Genomic DNA, 20,418 nt, shown 5'->3' with positions numbered 1-20,418 from the left:
AACAGAATCTGAAGCAAGCTCCAGACTCTGAGCTGTCAGCACAGACCAGACGTGGGGCTCAAACTCATGAACTGTGAGATCATGACCTGAACCAAAGTCAAATGCTTAACTGATTGAGCCACTTAGGCACCCCTTAAAATGTTTATTTTTGAGAGAGATGGGGGCATGTGTGCGAGTGAGGGAGGGGCAGAAAGAGGGAGAGAGAGAATCCCATGCAGGCTCTGGACTGTCAGCAGTGAGCCCAGTGTGGGACTGGAACTCATGAATCATGAGGTCATGAGCTGAGCTGAAGTCGGATGCTTAACTGGCCAAGCCACCCAGGTGCCCCAAGCTTCCATATATTTTAAAGAGCAAAAGATTTTCAGACCAGTATTGGGTGGCTGATTACTAGCTAAGTTACATTTTATGGAAATTGCATATGGTTGAAAAAGCCACTGAATTTAATCTTAAAATAATCTTTTCAGAAACGACTTGAATTTAAACAAAGTTTAAATGTATCCTCCAGAATGAACACTTGTAGGTAGAGGCCCTGCCCAAGGGTGCTGTCCTGTGTGTTATGTACATTTCTTTTATTTCTCAGCATATAAGGTAGAAAACCCAGGTGCAGATTTTGAGATGAGAGAACCTAGGTTGGCCCAATAATTTGACAGAAGTGGGATTCAAACCTGCCTCGCTTTGAGACTTGCATTTTATGTTCGTTACTTTTGCTTCAGTTTATAGTCTATTTGCATTCTCAATGGATGCTTTGCTTTCACACCTTAGAAATGCCTGAAAAGCGCTTCAAAGGGCTTTATCTTTCTCATTAATTCCTTGTTCTTTGGGTCTTTTCTTAAGCTTTCCTTTTTTTGGAAGTCTTTCCTGTGATTCATTTGCCCCTCCTGTCTGGTCTCTTAATACCCTTTGTGTCTTCTGTGGCATTTTTTTAATACTGTAACTTGCTTCTGCTTGCTTCTCTCCTCTTTTCTTCAGACTGGGAGCAGAGACAATTTTTCATCTTTCCGTAGAGCCTGGCACATACTTGTTGAAAGAATGTGCCCTCAAAATACTTGTTGAAAGAATAGCTGAAATAGTATGTTTATAGGTCAGAAAAATAAAATGGATGTTGCAGGGGTGATGGCTTTTATTTCAACCTAAGAAACATTTTTACTCAAACGTCTGACAGTCGAATGCAAAGCAGTTCAAATGGTGGTAGTATGTTGTGGTTAAGAGCTTGGACTCCGGAGTTCAAAAGACGGAGGTTTTCACCCTGGCTGTCTTAAGCTGCAGTATCCTTATAAATGCATGGGAACTACACTTGGTATTTAATAAGTGCTCAAAAAATATTAGCTGCCATTCTGAGAGAAACTGCCTTATAATCCTGTATGATTGGGACTTGTAGTTGGATGGCTCACATCCCCAGTCTCTCCTTCTCCTCTGGGTTATTTTGAAGCAAATCCAAGTAATTTTCAGTACATGTCTCTAAAAGGTAAGGACTTTTTTTTATGTAACCATGATATCATTATTTCTAAAAATTGACAGTAATTCGTAATATCTGTGGTATCCAGTGCTCAAGTTTCCTGGATTGTCTCATAATTTTGTTTTTACAGTTGACTTTATTCACGTCAGAATCCAGACAAGATCCTCACATTGTATTTAGTTCTATCTGTTAATTCTCTTTTTAAATTTGTAAGTTCCCTCTACCTTTGTTTTTTCTAGTTTATTGAGAAAAACCAGGTGGTTTGTCTGGTAGAGTTTCCCCAAAGTCTAGGTTTTGCTGTCTTGTCCCTGTGGTGTTAATTTAACGTTTCCTCCTTTTCTGTATTTCCTACACGCTGCTGAAGACCTACCTATAGGCTTCATNACGTGGCAAGAATGGTTCATGGATGGTGGTGCTGTCCCTTGTTTTGCCATATAATCCCATAATGTGCATAATGTGTTGTTTTTTTCCTTTTTTTAGTAAGAGGTCACCAGTGAGTTCAGGTAGTGTTGTTCTGATTCATTAACTATAAAGTTGCCCACATAGCTTTTTAGCTTATGGCTTTATTTTTTTTTTAATTTTAATGTTTTTATTTTTATTATTGGGAGAGAGAGAAGCAGCATGAGCATGGGAGGGGCAGAGAGAGAGGGAGACACAGAATCTGAAGGAGGCTTCAGGCTCCGAGCTGTCAGCATAGAGCCCAACTCTATGTTCGAGCGGAGCTCGAACTCACAAACTGTGAGATCATGACCTGAGCTGAAGTTGGATGCTTAACTGACTGAGTCACCCAGGCGCCCCTTACCTTATGGTTTTAATAGGTATTAATTATTAATGCCTAGGCCCATTTTATTAGAATTGCAAATTCATATTTATTAAATGGGATTCTTTTAAAAAGAACTTTTTCTCATAAACTGTTTAGTTCCTTGATGTACAGGAAAATCAGGATAAATACCTGATTCTTCTCTTTATTTTGCCAGTTTTCAAAATAATGAATTGGCTTCCTAGCACCAATCAAAGGGGATCAGTCAGATTTTGTTTTTATTTATGATAATGAATTTCATAGATTTAAAAATATTTTTGTCTCAGTTCCTTATAGATAATATCTTTTTGATGTTCAGATTGTCTCATCTTTGGTTAGTGGGACTCCTTTTGATACCACTCCAAGAGTCTTTGATGGCTTTCTTCCTGGTATAACAGGATGTTCCAGGGTCTTTTTGTACGTTAACTGCCCTTGGCCTGGAAATCAGCCATTCCTCTGAGGAGCCCTTGTTCTGTTTTTGTAGGAAGTGGTATTACTCTGGGCATAAGGGGCATTCATTGCTCCTGAGTTGGCTACTGTTGTTACACCACCTCAGTGGATACATTAGGAATTTTTTGTTTTAATAGAAACTTTTTTCCTGATTTTTCTGATTCAAATTTAGAACGTCAGAGGTTTTGGTTCTTTGATTTTATATTTATATCTCTTCTCATGTGCTGAAAATCTTAATTCTAAATGACATTAACATAATAACTTATTTGCCTGATATTATATAAAATAGTTTCAGAATAGGAATATCAACATTACTGATATGATTACTGAAAATAGTTTATAACTTTTTTCACATCTTTTATCTTTAGAATATACTCCTTATAGTTTTATGTTTTAAAATCATTTGCAGTAGCTCTTTTCTATGTTGTTAAGCTACCATCTCAGTATACAGCGTGGTTCATTTGTTTTATTTTTAGGGATTCTTTTTTAAAATTTAATCTTGTTTTGTCATTTACGTGGTTCCAAGGTCAAATTCAAATCTACAAGGCAAGGTCCATTTGGAAAAGTCTAGTTTTCATGCCTATCCCCTCTTACTGTTCTCTCCCTCTTCCTGTAGATAACCATTTCCATTAGGTTTTGGTTTGTCCTTCCACTTGTAAAACATAAATATATATACATAGTAATACATCTGTATGTCATATATACATAAAATTACATATGTATGTCATATATCCATATAAATAAATTTGTATTTTCTCCTTTTTTAGGTAAAAGGTAGCTTCCTGTCTTTTGGATGAAAAATAATGAGTTTTAAACACTTTAAATTCCTTATTAATGTGACCATCCTTTGGCATAGTGAATATTTTGGGTGAAAAAACAAACAAGAATTTCATTTTGAAGACTAAAATTATTATTTGCTGCAACAAAAGAAACACTGGATTTGATATTTGGCAGTTTCAGATTTAATACCTATAGCTTTCATTGTCTATATAGATCCTTGAAGGTTTGTGACATGTTGTAATTGTACTTTTAAGAGATTATATATATTAGGTCACCTCTCTTACTTGCCAATTTTACTGCAGCCTTTTTTTCTACTTGTCTTATTTTAAGCACTTTTTTTTAAAGAATATAAAAGAGTAGAATTTTTCAGCTTAATGAAGTTCTCTGTACTTTATGAAGAAATTACATGCCACATTGGTGCTTATGTTTGGGAATTTTGGTAGGATATCACTCATGATTATCAAAGTTTTATTGTAGGAAGGAAAAACTTGGGAGACAGGTTGGGCTCAGATCATAGAAGACTTGGTTTTCAGGCTGTTTAGTTTGGACTTTATTCTATAGACAGTGAAAAATTAATAAAGGATTTAGAAGATTTCTTTCACATTCAGGTGAAAAATTTGAGTGGTACAGTTTTTAGTTTTAATGTAAACTCTGATGTAATTGAGTGGTTACATAAATTACTTTTTGCTTACAGAGAAGCAGAAATATACATGTTACTGTTAATGGCCAACTATGGTAACATGTTTTTTGAGGCCATACTCTGTGCCAAGTACATAGTACACTGCTAAGTGCTTTGTTTGGATTGTCTCCATTAATCCTTATAGCACCTTGGAGAATGGAGAGAATGTTGTCATTCCTATTCTCATACCATCAGAGTAGAAATTTAAATTTTTTAAAATGTTTATTCATTTATTTTGAGAGAGTGAGAGCAGGGGAGGTGCAGAGGGTGAGGGAGAGAGAATCACAAGCAGGTTGAGTTGTCAGCACAGAGCCTGACGTGGAACTTGATCCCACAAACCATGAAATCATGACCTGAGCAAAAATCAGCCTCGGATGCTTAACCAGCTGTGCCACCCAGGTGCCTCAGCAGAAATTTAAGGTTTAGAGAAATGCAACATTATCCTAGATTGGATCCTGGACCTATAAATAAAGCCATTATTGGAACAATCAGTGAAATTTAACTGGGGCCTGTTGATTAGATGGTAATATCAATCAGTGTTAACTTCCTAATTTTGATTGTTTTGTGGTCAGACGGGAAAATGTCCTTGCATTTAAGATACATATATTGAGATATTAAGCGGTAATGGGCATCGTGTCTGAAACCTATTTTCAAATGGTTCCAAAATGTTAACAGTTTCATAATCTGCATAAAAGATATAAAAACTCTGCAGCTCTTACCTGAATTTGAAATCATCAGTTTATCCTTGAACAACATGGCTTTGAACTATGTGAGTTCACTTATATGTGGATTTTCTTGGATAAACACAATATAGCACTGTAACTGTATTTTCTTTATGGTTTTAATATTTTCTTTTTTATAGCTTTATTGTAAGAACACAATATATAATGCATATAAGTACAAAATATATGTTAGTTCACTATGGTATTGGTAAGGTTTCTGGTCAAAAAGAGGCTGACAGTAGTTAGAGATTTTGTGGAGGCAAAGGTAACATGTGGATTTTCAGCAGTTGGTGCCCCAACCATGGTATTGTTCAAAGGTCAGCTGTGTAGTATAATATATATCTATCTCATCTTAAGTGTGTGTGTGTATATACATATCTTTACTGGATCTTCTGCTTACTCTAGCCAATATCATATGATAGAAAAGTTAAAAATATCAAGGAAATTTTAATTTCTTCCTCATTGTTACTTATTAAATTACTCAGTTTAACAATGTTAGCTCTGACTTTCAAGTTTATTCCAAATCAGATTGCATTTTGTAGTATTTATACTCTGAGATCACTTAATAAATGTTAAATGATTATAGTATTTTTCTTTGTATTTTTCTTAGAAATTTATAGTTTATAATGAACTCTTGTTAATAGCACATTTTATAAAGAGGTGCCTGGGTGGCTCAGTTAGTTAAGTGTCTGGCTCTTGGTTTTGGCTCAGGTCATGATCTCATGGTTGGTGAGTTCGAGCTCTGTGTCGGGCTCATTGCTGGCAGCATGGTCCTTCTTTCTCTCCCTCTCTCACTGTGTGTCTCTCTTCACCCCTAGCTTGTGTGCATGCTCTGTCTCTCTCTCAAAAATAAACAAACATTAAAAAAAACATTTTATAGGTTATATATTTTAATTTTAATTTAATTTTGTTAATATAATTTTAAGTGTCACTATTAAAATAACTCCACTTTTTGTTTTAACATAGGCTATCTTATGATGAGGCTTTTGCTATGGCTAATGACCCCTTGGAAGGCTTCCATGAAGTAAACCTTGCTTCACCTACTTCTCCAGACCTTCTTGGTGTGTATGAATCAGGAACTCAAGAGCAGACTACCTCACCAAGTGTCATCTACCGGCCACATCCTTCAGCTCTGTGCTCTGCCCCTGTTCAGGCTAATGCCTTAGATGTTTCCGACCTTCCTACACAACCTGTGTATTCATCCCCCAGACGTTTAAATTGTGCAGAAATATCTAGTATCAGGTAGGAGATCATCAGAATACTTATTGTGTAGTATCATATTAAACAAATGACAGTCTGCTTGGTTGCCTTATTTTCAGTTTTAATATTTTAGAAAATTTCAATACTAAAAGCATGTCCATGAAGAGAACAATACATGTGAATGTTCAAGAGCAGGGGTCAGCAATCTTTTTATGTAAAGGACCAGGTAGTAAATATGGTAGGCTTTGCTGGCCATACAATTTCTGTTGCAGCTATTGAGCTCTGCCTTTAAAATGTGAAAGCAGCCACAGACAGTACATAAATGAAGAAGCGCCAATAAAACTTTACGAATGGACAGTGAATTTTGAATTTCATGTAATTTTCCCATGTCACAAAATATTTTATTTCTTCCCCCCAGCCATTTGAGAATGTAAAAATGAATCTTAGTTTATGAGCCTTGTAAAACAGGTAGCAGGCTGAATTTAGCCTACATTTAATTTGCTGACCCCTGTTCTAGAGTAGCACTATCTGATATAATTTTCTGTGATGATGAAAATGTGATAGCCATTGGCCATATGTGGCTATTAGACTTGAAATGTGTTAGCTTTGCCTGATTTTAATTTTTTTTAATCAATACATAATTTATAAATTAATTTTAAAACTAAGGCTATTAAATATTGTGGCTATCACATTGGATAATGCAGTTCTAGATGTTTTGTGTTTATGCTAGTTCTGTGTGAGCATATGCTGATGTTTTCTGAACTTTTCTTTATAGCATCCATATCACAGATCCAGCACCTTGTTCTACCTCTGGAGTCACAGCTGGGTTAACTAAGTTAACTACGAGAAAGGACAACTGTAATGCAGAGAGGGAGTTTTTACAGGGTGCTACTATACCAGAGGCTTGTGATGGCAGTGATGATATATTTGGGTTGAGTACTGATAGTCTGTCCCGTTTACGAAGCCCGTCTGTTTTGGAAGTCAGAGAAAAGGGCTATGAAAGATTAAAAGAAGAACTTGCAAAAGCTCAGAGGGTAAGCAGAAAAGATGCTTTATTCTTCCATGTTTTGTATTTGAAATTAACATTTACTCATGAAGTGGGGAAACTCAAATAAAATCGTTGTAGCTCTGCACCTACCTTCTCATATGCATAGCCTCAGCTCCGGTTGGGCAGCATGTAGGAATCTCTGAGATTGGTGGAGTAACAGTAGAGAAGCTCATCTAAGAGTACTAACTGGAAAAATGAGAATCTGAAACCACTGCATTGCCTGCTCTTTGTCTTACATTAATATTAATGCAGATTTGGTAGGTTATGTTCCGTGTGTGGGTTTTCCCCTTCTTGTATATGGTTGACTTTATGGTCCTTCACTTGAAGTCATTTAGTCCAAGTCATTTTGTTTTTGGGGAATTGTTTTAGTGATAATTACCTTTGACATTCAGCTGGGGTTGAATATTTTCTATATCTTATCTTGGAGAATTTTCCTTTTTTGGCAATTTGTTGTGTTTCCCACTTGGTCATCTTTAAAAATTCTGCTATATATTCCTAGACTTGTGGCTATGTCATACTCTTTTTCCTGTGACTGCAATTAAATTTCAGACGGAAATTTAGAGTACTAAATATTCATAATTAGAAAAAGGAAAAAGTCTCAAATCAGCATCTTAAGCTCTCACTTTAAGAACCTAGAAAAAAGAGGCACCTGGGTGGCTCATTTGGTTAAGTGTCTGACTTTGGCTCAAGTCATGATCTCAGGTTCATTGAGTTCAAGCCCCACATCAGGCTCTGTGTTGACAGCTCAGAGCCTGGAGCCTGCTTCATATTCTTTGTCTCCCTCTCCTTCTGCCCTTCCCCCACTTGTGCTCTGTCTCTCTGTCTTTCAAAAACAAATAAAAACATTAAAAACATTTTAAAAAAAAGAACCTAGAAAAAAATCGCAAAATCAGAGCAAGCAGAAGGAAGAAAATAATAAAGATGAGAGCAGAAATCAATGAAATTGACAACAGAAAAACTAGAGAAAATGAATGAAACAAAGTGCTAATTCTTTAAAAATCAATGAAAATGACAAACCTCTCACAAGACTAACAAAGACACAAATTATTAATAGGAATGAAATGGGATGTCACTGCAGATGCTGCAGACATCATAAATACAAAAAGGAATAATATGAATAATTCCCTATATAAATTTGACAACTTAGGTCAAATGGACCAATTCACATTTAGAAACTTGAGATAAATGTGTAATTTTTAACATGTTAGGACATTTCACAAACATATATCCCTGCCCTCTGGCTACCAGATTTGTCTCTTAAAGAGTGTAAATTGTTGTGCTAAGCAGAATACAGTACAATGCCTGACATTTATGTTTCCTTATAAATGCTTCGGTGAATGGCTGATAGCTAAAATATCAGATATGTTGAAACATTTTTGTTTAAATATATCTTATCAAAAAGAAAAATCAGTTACCTTTTTATCTTTTTCCAAAGTGAAGGCATATGTGATTGTGTTTGGCTTCTCCTGTCTGGATCAGACTCTGTTGTCTTGATACACAGTAGTGAGTGAAATCACAGTTTATGTAGAGTTGAACTACTGAGCGTATATATCCATCATTGAGAATACGTTGTGGTTATTTACTAATCAGAACAGATGTCTAATTTCTTAGCTCAAGTTGAGAATTTCTTTTGAAATATATTATTTGCTGTATTTAGAGCTCCTGTTGAGGTAATTGAAATAGTAATGACATGTGAACACGTACATATGGTAAATTATGAAGAACACAGGCAGTATTAATACTTAGAGGTTAAGTCTTGAAAGTGTCTTAAATATGAAAATATTTCTTGATAATATCAACCTGTGAATTAAAATTATGTCAACAACCATTCTCTTCTGATTATTCTTTTAAGAGACTACAGAGAGTTACCAGTTTTCCATTATTTTACTTTTTAAAAATTTATTTTTATTTTTTTATTTTTTTTCCATTATTTTACTTTTAACCTATATTTATCTTCCTGTATAAAGTGAGTTTCTTGCAGGTGGTATATAGTTAGGTTGTGCTTTTTTTTAACCCATTCTGTTAATCTCTGCCTTTAATTGGTATGTTTAAACCATTTACATTTAATGTGATATTAATATGGTTTTGTTTATATGTGGCATCATTACTATTTTGTTTTCTCTTTGTTCCTTCTGTTTTGTTTTCTTCCTTTTCCTTCTTTTATGCCTTCTTTTGGATTTCATATGTTTGCTGATTTCGTCTTGTCTCCTTTGACTTATTAGCTATATATTTTTGTTGTGCTAACTCAGTGATTGCTTTAGGGTTTATAGTATACATAATTGATTTATCCCTGTCTACTTTCTAATGATGTTATCCTACCTCACGTATAATGTAAGAACCTTACAAAAGTGTACTGCTTGTCTGCTTTTCCTGCCTTTGTGCTATAATTGCCGTATGTTTTACTTGTTCATATGTTTTAAACTCCACAATGCAGTATTACTGTTTTTGCGTTGAATGGTTGCTTATCTTTTTAAGAGATTTGTGTATTTATTTATTTTTTTACGAATAGTTTATTGTCAAGTTGGATTCTATATAACACCCAGTGCTCATCCCCACAAGTGCNTGTTTGTTTTTCGGGTGTGGAGTTTGGTGAGTTCCTTATAGATTTTGGATATTAACCCTTTATCTGATATGTCATTTGCAACTATCTTTTCTCATTCTGTTGGTTGCCTGTTAGTTTTGTGGTTTGTTTCCTTTGCAGTGCAGAAGCTTTTTTGATTAGGTCCCAGTAGTTTATTTTTGCTTTTGATTCTTTTGCTTTTGGGGATGTGTCAAGTAAGAAATTGCTGCGGTGGAGGTCAAGGAGTTTGCTTCCTGCTTTCTCCTCTAGGATTTTGTTGATTTCCTGTCTTACGTTCAGGTCCTTTATCCATGTTGAGTTTCTTTTTGTGTATGGTGTGAGAAAATGATCTAGTTTCATTCTTCTGCATGTTGCTGTCCAGTTCTCCCAACACCATCTGTTAAAGAGGCTGTCTTTTTTCCATTGGATATTCTTTCCTGCTTTGTCAAAGATTAGTTGGCTGTATACTTTTGGGTCCACTTCTGAGTTCTCAATTCTATTCCATTGGTCTATGTGTCTGCTTTTGTGCCAATACCATACTGTCTTGATGATGACAGCTTTGTAGTAGAGGCTAAAGTCTGGGATGGTGATACCTCCCGTTTTGGTTTTATTTTTCAGTATTACTTTGGCTATTCGGGGTCTTTTGTGGTTCCATACAAATTTTTGGATAGTTTGTTCTAGTTTTGAGAAGTATGCTGGTGCAATTTTGATTGGAATTGCATTGAATGTGTAGAGTGCTTTAGGTAGTAATGACATCTTAACTATATTTATTCTTCCTATCCATGAGCATGGAATGTTTTTCCATTTCTTTGTGTCTTCTTCAATTTCCTTCATAAGTTTTCTATAGTTTTCATCATACAGATCTCTTGTATCCTTGGTTAGGTTTATTCCGAGGTATTTTATGGTTTTTTGTGCAATTGTGAATGGGAGCAGTTTCTTGATTTCTCTTTCTGTTGCTTCATTGTAGGTGTATAAGAATGCAACCAGTTTCTGCACATTCATTTTGTACCCTGCAACTTTGCTGGATTCTTGGATCAGTTCTAGTAGGCTTCTGGTGGAGTCTGTCGGGTTTTCTAAGTAGAGTATCAAGTCGTCTACAAAGCGTGAAAGTTTGATGANCCTTTGCTGTAAGTGGAGTATTAAAGTCCCCTACTATTAGCACATTCTTATCTATAAGATTGTTTCTGTTATTGTTTTAAATATTTAGGTGCTCCCATATTTGATATTTATAATTATTAGTNATTTCAACTTCTACTTCCCTCTGCAAGTTGGGGAAATTCTCTGCTATAATTTGTTCCAGGACTCCTTCAGCACCTTTCCCTCTCTCCTCCTCTTCTGGAATTCCTATGATACGGATATTTTTCCGTTTGATTGTATCGCTGAGCTCTCGAACTCTTCTTTCATGTTCCTGGATCAGTTTATCTCTCTTTTTTTCAGTTTCTTCTTTTTCTATAATAGTGTCTTCTAAATCTCCTTTCTGCCTCCTCAGTCCGTGCATTGGATGCCTCCAGTTTGTTATGTATCTCATTTATCGCATTTTTTAATTCACTGTAACTATTTTTAAGCTCTATATTGTTTGTAGCCATCGTTTCTCTGATGTCCTCCATGCCTTTTTCAAGCCCAGTGATTAATTTTATGATTATTGTTCTAAATTCTTGTTCAGTAGTGTTGCTTACATCTGTTTTGAGCAGTTCTCCAGCTGTCATTTCTTCCTGGAGTTTCTTTGGAGGAGAGTTCTTCCATTTTGTCATTTTTGTTAGCTTTCTATCTCTTGTTAATTTCAAAAGCTTATTGTACACATGGCCCCTGCGATTTCTGCTGTATTAGGACTCTTTTGACTGTTCAGGGTCTGACTGTTCAGGAAGTGTTCTTTGGATGGTGTCTCTTGGTTTTTCTTGTTGAGCGTTTGGTTATTTTGTTTCCCTACTGGTAGTGGTATTTGGGACTCTCCACCATGTGTAGTTTGGCTTGTTTCTTGAGGCAGCCCTGAAAAAAAGAAAACAGACAACCACAGAGGGAACACAGGTACACAAACGCTCAGAGAAAACCAATAAACACGCAAACCCAGGCTCAGGTAAAAACAGCTACAACAACAACAAAACAGTTATCTGGAGGGGATGAGCATGGTTTGCTGTAGGCAGGTCTTGCCTCCACTGTGTCCGCTGGCCTCCCTGAGGCCCCTCCTTGGTTGTTTGGAGAAGAATGGCGTCGCTCCATTCCCTTCTCAGAGAAGCGTTGCAAATCACTTCTTTGGTCCAATCTCTCTGTGCTGAGGATGTGGCCAAAGTGGGCTGAGTTCTGTGCCCCACACCCTGCCTGTTTCCAGTTCCCAGTCTGCGGGCTCCCGCAGGTCGCTGCTTCCCTGTTGCCCCGGGGGTTGAGTGGGGGGTGGGGGAAGTGTCGCAGATTCAGATACGCTGGGGTCAAGCAGGGATATAACCCGAGTGCGTTCGGGAAATGTAGCAACTTAGGTCTGTAGAGTCTGTGTCGCTGCAGCATGCCGTTGCTGCAGCGGCCACCGCTGCTTCAGTGGGCCACTACCGGGCGCCGGCATCGCTTCAGCAGGCCGCTGTTGCGTGCGCTGCTGCCGCTTCCCGGCGCCGGGACCGCCTCCGCAGGCGTTGCTGCTGTTCACTGGGCCGCAGCCGCCATGGATGGTGCCGGGCGCACAGCAGTTCAGTTTTTCCTGGCACCTTCTGGGACCAGGGCACCTAGTTTAAAGTCAGCACCCCAGCCAGAGCTAAAAAAACACTGTCTTTCCAAGCCGAGGTGTTTTTTTCTCTTCTCCAGGGACGGTTCTGTGAGCAATCTCAGCTTCTCGTTCCTTTCCCCTGGACTCGCGGCAGCTCGCCACCACTCACCGGTGACTCACTCACCGCAGCTGCATGCAAGCCGGGTTCCCTCCCCTCCCTCTATATCTCAGGGTCCCGTCCCGCTTTTATCTTCCCCAGTTCACACGCACGCACTTATGAGGTTTCCTTCCCAGTGTGCTCTGTCTCTTTCTCTTCCCAAACTCCTGTGGCTCAGTGTTCTACGACTTCAGGCCTTCTCTGTTTGAGAGATGGGTGCAGGCGAAATGTACTGAGCTCCTTATTTCTCCATCTTGCCTCCCTCCCTTTTTAAGAGATTTAAATGATAAAAGAATCTCTATATTTATCCATGTAGCTCCCATTTCCAGTGTTCATTTCTTTGCTTGAATCCCAGTTTCCATCTGCTAATCATTTTTGTTCTACTGGAAGGATATCAACATTTTTTGTTGTGCATGTTTGCCAGTGGTAAATTAATTTTAGTTGTTACATATCTGAAAAGGTATCTTTTCCCCACCTTTGGTTTTGAAAGATATTTTCACTTGATCAAGAATTTTAGTTTCATGCTTTTCCCTTTCAGTACTTTAAAGATGTTGCTTCAGTGTCTTCTAGCTGGCATTGTTTCTCACAAGAAGTCAGGTGTTATCCTTTGTTCCTCTGAATGTAATGTAAGATTCCTCTTTATCCTGGCTGTAAACAGTTTAATTATGGTGTAACTTGGTGTAGTTGTGCTTGGGGTTTGTTTAACTTCTTGAATCTGTAGATTGTTAATTTTCATTGAATTTGGTAAGTTTGGACCTTTATATTTTGAAAAGTTTTACCTACCTCCCCTATCTCTGCTCTCCTTCCACACTCCTATTACATGTTCATTAGATAGATAAAAGTTGTCCCACAGCTCACTAGTGCTCTGTTCATCTATTTATCTTTTTTTCCTCTTTGTGTTTCATCATGGATGTTTCTGTGTTTCTTTTGCTGTCTCTTAAATGCTACTCCTTCTTCAGTATCTTATCTGTGAATTCTGTATAGTGTTTTGTTTTTTTTTTTAACTCAGACATTGTAGTTTTCATCTCTGAAGTTTTATTTGGGTCTTTAAAATATTTTTGTGCTCTGTTTTACAAGTTCAGTCTTGCCTTTAGCTTCTCAAACATATGAAATTCAGCTTAATAACTGTTTTAATCCATGTCTAATAATGCTTTCATCTCTGGGTGATAAGCTGGGCCAAATAGTAGGGCTCACCTAATTTGTTTCCCATATTTGGAGGGGCACTGTTTTTGCTGCACTGGTGCCCAGTGTCTTAAATTTTGTATTCTGTATTTTTACCAGTTTCCAGTTAGTTGTGTCAGGTGGGGTTGTACATATGATCACTGTTACTCTATCTTGATTGGGAGTCAGAGTTCTGTCTCTCTGTTTTTGTATTATTTGTTCTGCACCATTCCACTAACACAGAAACTTATACACATGCTCCAATAATTTTGAGCTTCATGAGGATAAAGATTACAAGTGTTTTTTGCTCATGATTATATTTTGAATGCCTAACTGGTTCTCAGTACATTTTGTTGATTAAATGAATGTACACATGTGTATGCAGTTACGTCATTGTATGAATAGATACACATAATTAGGGACATGCTAGCTGATTGTAACCACCCCCAAATTTTAGTAACTTAACCTAAAAAGTTAATTTTTATTTATTGAGCATTCTGGAACAGATGTGAATAGTTGATAGGCAGGTCTTTATGAAACAATTCAAGGCTCAATTTTTCTCTGGCATGGATATTTGTAATCTTTTGGGTTTCATTGGATTTCATTGTTATCTGTATTTAACCAGTGAGATAAAGAGAAAAGAAAGCTTGGAGAAGGCACCCCGGCTTCTAAAGGACCTTGACTTAGAAGTGACACACATAACTTTTGCTCACATTCCATTGCAAACCAATTTCATGCTGATACTTATATGTGTGGTGGGCTGGGAAGTGTAGTCCTTGACTGGGCAACCACTTCCCAGCAACAAATCTATATTGTGTGTAGGGAGACTACTAATGTGATCATTGATTTTGAGGTACAGAGATATCAGAAATGAAGATGTAGTTCTTCACTTGTTTGGCTTTCTGTAGGTCATTGCTGAAGAGTAGAGTTGATGGAATTCTGAGGTAGAAGTTGGGCTTTAGTTTATCTTTTTTAAATGTTGCCTCCTGGATACCACTCAAAGCAATCTGCATATTCAGTGCAATTCCTATCAAAATAACATCAGCATTCTTCACAGAGTCAGAACAAAGAATCCTAAAATTTGTATGGAACCAGAAAAGAACCTGAATAGCCAAAGCAATCCTCAAAAAGAAAACCAGAGCTGGAGGCATCATAATTCCAGACTTCAAGCTGTATTACAAAGCTATAATCAGCAAGATAGTATGGTACTGGCACAAGAAAAGACATAAATCAGTGGAACAGAATAGAGAACCCAGAAATGGACCCACAAAGGTATGGCCAACTAATCTTTGAAAAACTGGAAATAATGTCCAATGGAAAAGTTTCTTCAGCAAATGGTTCTGGGAAAACTGAACAGTGACTTCCAGAAAAATGAACCTGGGTCACTCTTATACCATACACAAAAATAAGCTCAAAATGGATGGAAGACCTCAAGACAGGAAGCTATCAAAATCCTAGAGGAGAAAACAGGCAACATTCTCTTTGACCTCAGCCACAGCAGCTTCTTACTTAGCATGTCTCCAGAGGCAAGGGAAACAAAAGCAAAAATGAACTATTGGGGCCTCATAAAGATAAAAGTTTCTGCAGAGGAAACAATGAGCAAAACTAACATGCAACTGACAGAATGGGAGAAGATATTTGCAAATGACATATCAGATAAAGGATTCGTATCCAAAAATATAAAGAACTTATCAGAATCAACACCGAAGAAACAAATAATCCAGTAAAGAAATGGACAAAAGACATGCATAGACAGTTTACCACAGAAGACATCCAGATGGCTAACAGACACTTGAAAAATGCTCAACATCTCTCATCATCAGGGAAATACAAATCAAAACCACAGTTAGATACCACCTCACACCTGTCAGAACGGCTAAACTTGACACCCCAGGCAACAACAGATGTTGGCGAGGATGTGGGGAAAGAAGATCTCTTTTGCACTGCTGGTGGCAATGCAAACTGATGCAGCCACTCTGGAAAATAGTATGGAGGTTCCTCAAAAAACTAAAAATAGAACTACCCTATGACCCAGCAATTGCACTACTTGGTATGTATCCAAAGAATACAGGAGTGCTGTTTCTAAGGGGCATATGTACCCTAATGTTTATAGCAGCACTATCAACAGTAGCCAGAGTATGGAAAGAGCTCAGATGTCCATCGACTGATGAATGGATAAAGAAGATGTGGTATACACACACACACACACCCACAGTGGAATACTATGTGGTAGTCAAAAGAATGAAATTTTGCCATTTGCAACAACGTGGAAGTGACTGTATTATGCTAAGCAAAATAAATCTGAGAAAGACAAATACATGATTTTGTTCATGTGCGGAATTTATGAAACATAACAGATGAACATAGGAACAGGGAAGCACAAATAAGATTAAAAACAGAGAGGGAGACAAACCATAAGAGGCACTTAAATACAAAAAAACTAAGGGTTGCTGGCAGAGTATTGGCTGGGGGGAAGGGCTAGAGGGGTGAGAGGCATTAAGGAGGACACTTGTTGGGATGAGCACTGGGTATGCAAGTGATAAATCACTAAATTCTGTTCCTGAAATTATTATTATACTATATGTTAACTAATTTGGATTTAAATTAAAAGTAAATAAAGTAAAATGTTGCTTCCTGGACTCTACCCCAGATTCTGCCGAAATAATAATACCGTATTTAGGCTGGAGGATATGCATCTTTAATACACTCCCTTGTTGTTTCTTAAAGTCACTAAGTGTGAGACCCACTAGTGTAATGTGTTACTTTCAACTTTTAATTGCTCTTTATTAAAAGAGAGTGAAATAACTTAGAAAGTAAAATTCAGTGGAATGGTTACAGCGAGATAAAAGCACTCAAACACATGTACCTGTATCAAATCCATATTCAGCATGGTTCTACTAACTCTGGCCATGGATGTTCATAAACATGTACTATGTTCTTTTAAAAACAGATCTATTTCTTGAGTAACTAAAGTATTGGCAACATTGTACAAGGCCCTGTAAGGGGCAAAAATAAATTAGATTTGACCCTGTCTTTAAGGTGTTTACTATTTGGGAAGAAAAGACATATATACATGGTCATGTTTACTGATTCTGAGTTGTACATTTTTTTCCCCATTTTAACTGTTATGACACTCACCATTGCCTACTTGTGTGTGAACTTGATCATAGTTGTTCATGTTGTGATTAATTCAGTTGAATTCTCTGAGATAGGTTTATTTGTTGGTCTTAATTACTGGCTTAACTATCTTAAAAATGACTTCATTATGATAGCATTAAAACAGGAAAATATAAAAAGAAAGAATAAAAATCTCTGTCAACTTAAAAGAGTTCTTCCTATGAGTATAAAATGAAAATTCTAAGTGGGGGAAAAAAGACCGTTTCATTGACAGCACTATTTCTTAATGTGTAAAATGTTTATCTTAAAAATGATAGTCTTAAGTTTGGAATATACTTGATCAGTCCTAATGTTCTGTGATTTGAATATCTCTCAAATTTCTTTTCTTCAGTACAACCAATCTAAATTTGTATCTACTGCCTAAAATATACCAGTAATCAGTGAACTGCTTTTCTTGTCTCTAGTCTTTTTTTTTAACCTTTCCACACTTCCAAGTTACCATTTTGAATTGCAGATCTGATTGTTGCTATCCTGTTAACATCTTTCAGTGACTTCCCATTTGACTTTGAGATAATTTCCCTGTGTCTTTAAAGGAAATCCTGATTTACAAGGCAGTGCTTTTCAGGACAGGCCATTAAACCTAACTTCCTGATACTATCTTTTTGTGGTTGCCATCCCTCCTCATCTTTAGCTACTATAAAACATACTCTTTTATTCCTTCCTCTGCATTTGTCAAACTCCTCCGTTTCCTGATGTGTGTGCATCACAACTATAGCCCTTATCAAATAGCCATGTGAATCTGTTTAAAGATTTGCCACCCTGAATGGGAAAATCATTAATAGGGGGCTCACTCCTTTTCTGTGTCTCCACCTAGATGAACGCCTGATACTAACAGAAGAATTAGCATTCAATCAACACAAAATTAATGTTTGTTGAAGGAATGAAGTTTGAATAGCTATATTACAGTATAACATTCTGATAATGAAAAGTACAAATTCTAAGAAATATTCACATGAATTACAAATTCAACTTCATATAGGTAGACTGAGGATAGACCTTGAAGCATAGAGAAAGTAGTCAGACGTTTATGGGGAAAAGGTTAGACCAGATGGATGGGCTCAAATGGGAAGTGAAACAAGAGTGAATCAGACCAGTTTAACTCTAGCTTTAGAGTATGGATCAAAGGAGATAACTCTGAAAAGGGAAATTGAGTGCATGTTTAAATATTAGGGTGAGGTTTATGCCACTTTGGTAGATGATAGGTGGCTATTCAAGAATTTTGCCTTCATGAATGACAATGTATTGCTGTAATGGATTGGAGATTTCTCTAGGGGCAGTGTCTTACGTGGTTTTGTATCCTGAGGAATTACCATAGTGATCGCCTAGTGGGAAATGTTGAATAGATTGACTTAGTTTTCATAGGATATTGTAAAATAGTGAAATTTTAGAGTTTGAAACAATGTGGCATTAAATTTATGCAGTTACAGATTTACAGTTGTATATAAAATTATACAGTTTACAGATTTTGGCATCTTTATGATGTCTTTCTACTCAAGAACATGGTATGGCCTTCCTATTTGTTTAGGACTACTTCTATATTTTTGTATTTGGCAGTATTTTAATGTTTTCATTTTGTATTCTGATCTTTAGCATTATGAAGTTTTCTTTGTCATCAGTAATCTTTGCCCTGTATTCTGTCTAGTCTGATATCAAGATTCAGATTCCTATTTTACTTTTATTTGTATTCTATTTTTCAGCATATTTTTGCCCATTCTTTTTTAAATCTGTCTGAATCACTATGTTTTAGGGATGTCTCTTATATAGAGTATAGAGGTAGAATTTGGTTTTTTATGCCAATCTGAAAATCATTTTCTTTTAATTAGGTGAGTTATGTCCATGCACCTTTATTGATAAATGTGCTATGTTTGGGCTGGTTTCTGTCACGTAGCTTTCAGATGTCTCCTTTGTGTGTATACAGACCCTTTCCTTATGTGCTCTGTTTTCTTCATGTCCTCTCCCTTTTTGTTATTTTGTATTTTGGAAGGCTTGATTTCCGTTCAGGTTGTTTCTTTTCTTTAATCAAAGGTATATATGTACCTCTTAGCCTTTCTTTAGATAATTCCTTTGTTCCCTGCTCATAAGCAATACTGAAATTATCTAGTTCCTGTTTATTTCACTTATATCATTTAATTTTAAAGCTTTATCTCAGTGTTAATCTCTTACTCTTAGATAGTTTAGGTTTATACTAGTTGTGAGCCTCAAGTTGTATGCTTTTGCTCCCCATTAATATTTAAGAAGTTTGTGACTTTAATTTCACCTTTCTCTTATTTGTGTGTGTGTTATTTTTATATTCCTAAAGCTCCTAACATTTAAGTAACGGTTTTGTCAATTCTATCTCTTTTTAAAAAAGAGAAGTTTTTTATTTTTTAGAGCAGTTTTAGGTTCACACTACAACGGAGAAATACAGAGTTCCCATACACCTGCGTGGCCCCTCAGCACTATCCACATCCCATCCCACGATGATACGTTTATTATAATCAATGATCCTATATTGGCATCCTCCCAGATTCCAGAGTTTATATTAAGGTTCCCTTGGCGTTCTGTTTTCTATGGATTTTGACAAGTATATAATGACATGTATTGACCATTGTGGAATTATCCAGAATAGTTTCACTGCCCTAAAAATCTTTTGTACCTATTTATTCGTCCCTGCCCCTAAATTCTAGCAACCATTGATATGTTTATGGTCTCCATAATTTTACCTTCTCCAGAATGTCACATAGTTGGAATTATATAATATAATGCGTAGCGTTTTCAGATTAGATGCTTTTATTTAATAATTATGTATTCATTTTCCTCAATGCCTTTTCATGGTTCACTAGCTCATTTCCTTTTATGACTGAGTAATATTCCATTATCTATGTGTACCACAGTTTGTTTATTCATTCACCTACTGAAGGACATTTGGGTCGTTTCCAAGTTTTGGCAGTTAGGGATGTATAAACATCTCTGTGCAGGTTTTTGTGTCATCCGAAGTTGCCAGCTCTTTTGGGTAAACAGTAAGGAGTGCAGTTGCTGGATCATATGGTAGGAGTATGTTTAATTTTATAAAAAGCAGCAAACTGTCTTTTAACATAGCTGTGCCATTTTGCATTCCCAGCAGCAATGTCTGAGAGTGCTTGTTGCTTCCCATTCTTGTCCTCATTTGACATTGTCAGTGTTCTGAATTTTGGCCACCCTAATAGGTGTGTGGTGGTATCGTTTTAATTTGCATTTCCCTGATGACCTATACTATTGAATATCTTTTCATATGCTTATTTGCCTTCTTTATGTCTGCTTTGTTGAAGTGTCTCCTCAGGTATTTTGCCCATTTTTTAATACTGTTGTCTGTTGAGTTTTAAGAATTTGTATGTTTTTGGTAATAGTCTTTTATCAGATACGTCTTTTGCAGATATTTTCTCCCGGGCTTGTCTTTTCATTCTTTGGATATTCTCACCTTTTAGTTGTAGTTCTACAGTTAAATATGTTTGTTTCTTACCGCCAGTCCTTGGTGTTAAAGCTTCTCCAGCTTCATTGGGATTATCTGAATCTCATTCT

The 20,418-nt window shown here is 36.6% G+C and overlaps 1 protein-coding gene across 1 annotated transcript in view; it reads left to right on the top strand.

Annotated features, from left to right (window-relative positions):
• RAB3IP (RAB3A interacting protein) overlaps positions 1-20,418 on the top strand; it is a 48,770-nt gene that overhangs the window by 9,270 nt on the left and 19,082 nt on the right. The window contains exons 2-3 of the mRNA XM_077775203.1: positions 5,853-6,128; positions 6,862-7,120. Of these exons, the coding sequence (XP_077631329.1) occupies positions 5,853-6,128; positions 6,862-7,120 (535 nt within the window). The remainder of the gene's footprint in view (positions 1-5,852; positions 6,129-6,861; positions 7,121-20,418) is intronic.

Source organism: Crocuta crocuta, unplaced genomic scaffold (assembly GCF_008692635.1).
Source record: "Crocuta crocuta isolate KB4526 unplaced genomic scaffold, BGI_CrCroc_1.0 scaffold97, whole genome shotgun sequence".
In the NCBI taxonomy this organism is placed as follows: Eukaryota; Metazoa; Chordata; class Mammalia; order Carnivora; family Hyaenidae; genus Crocuta; species Crocuta crocuta.
This window is presented reverse-complemented; position numbering and strand designations above follow the sequence as displayed.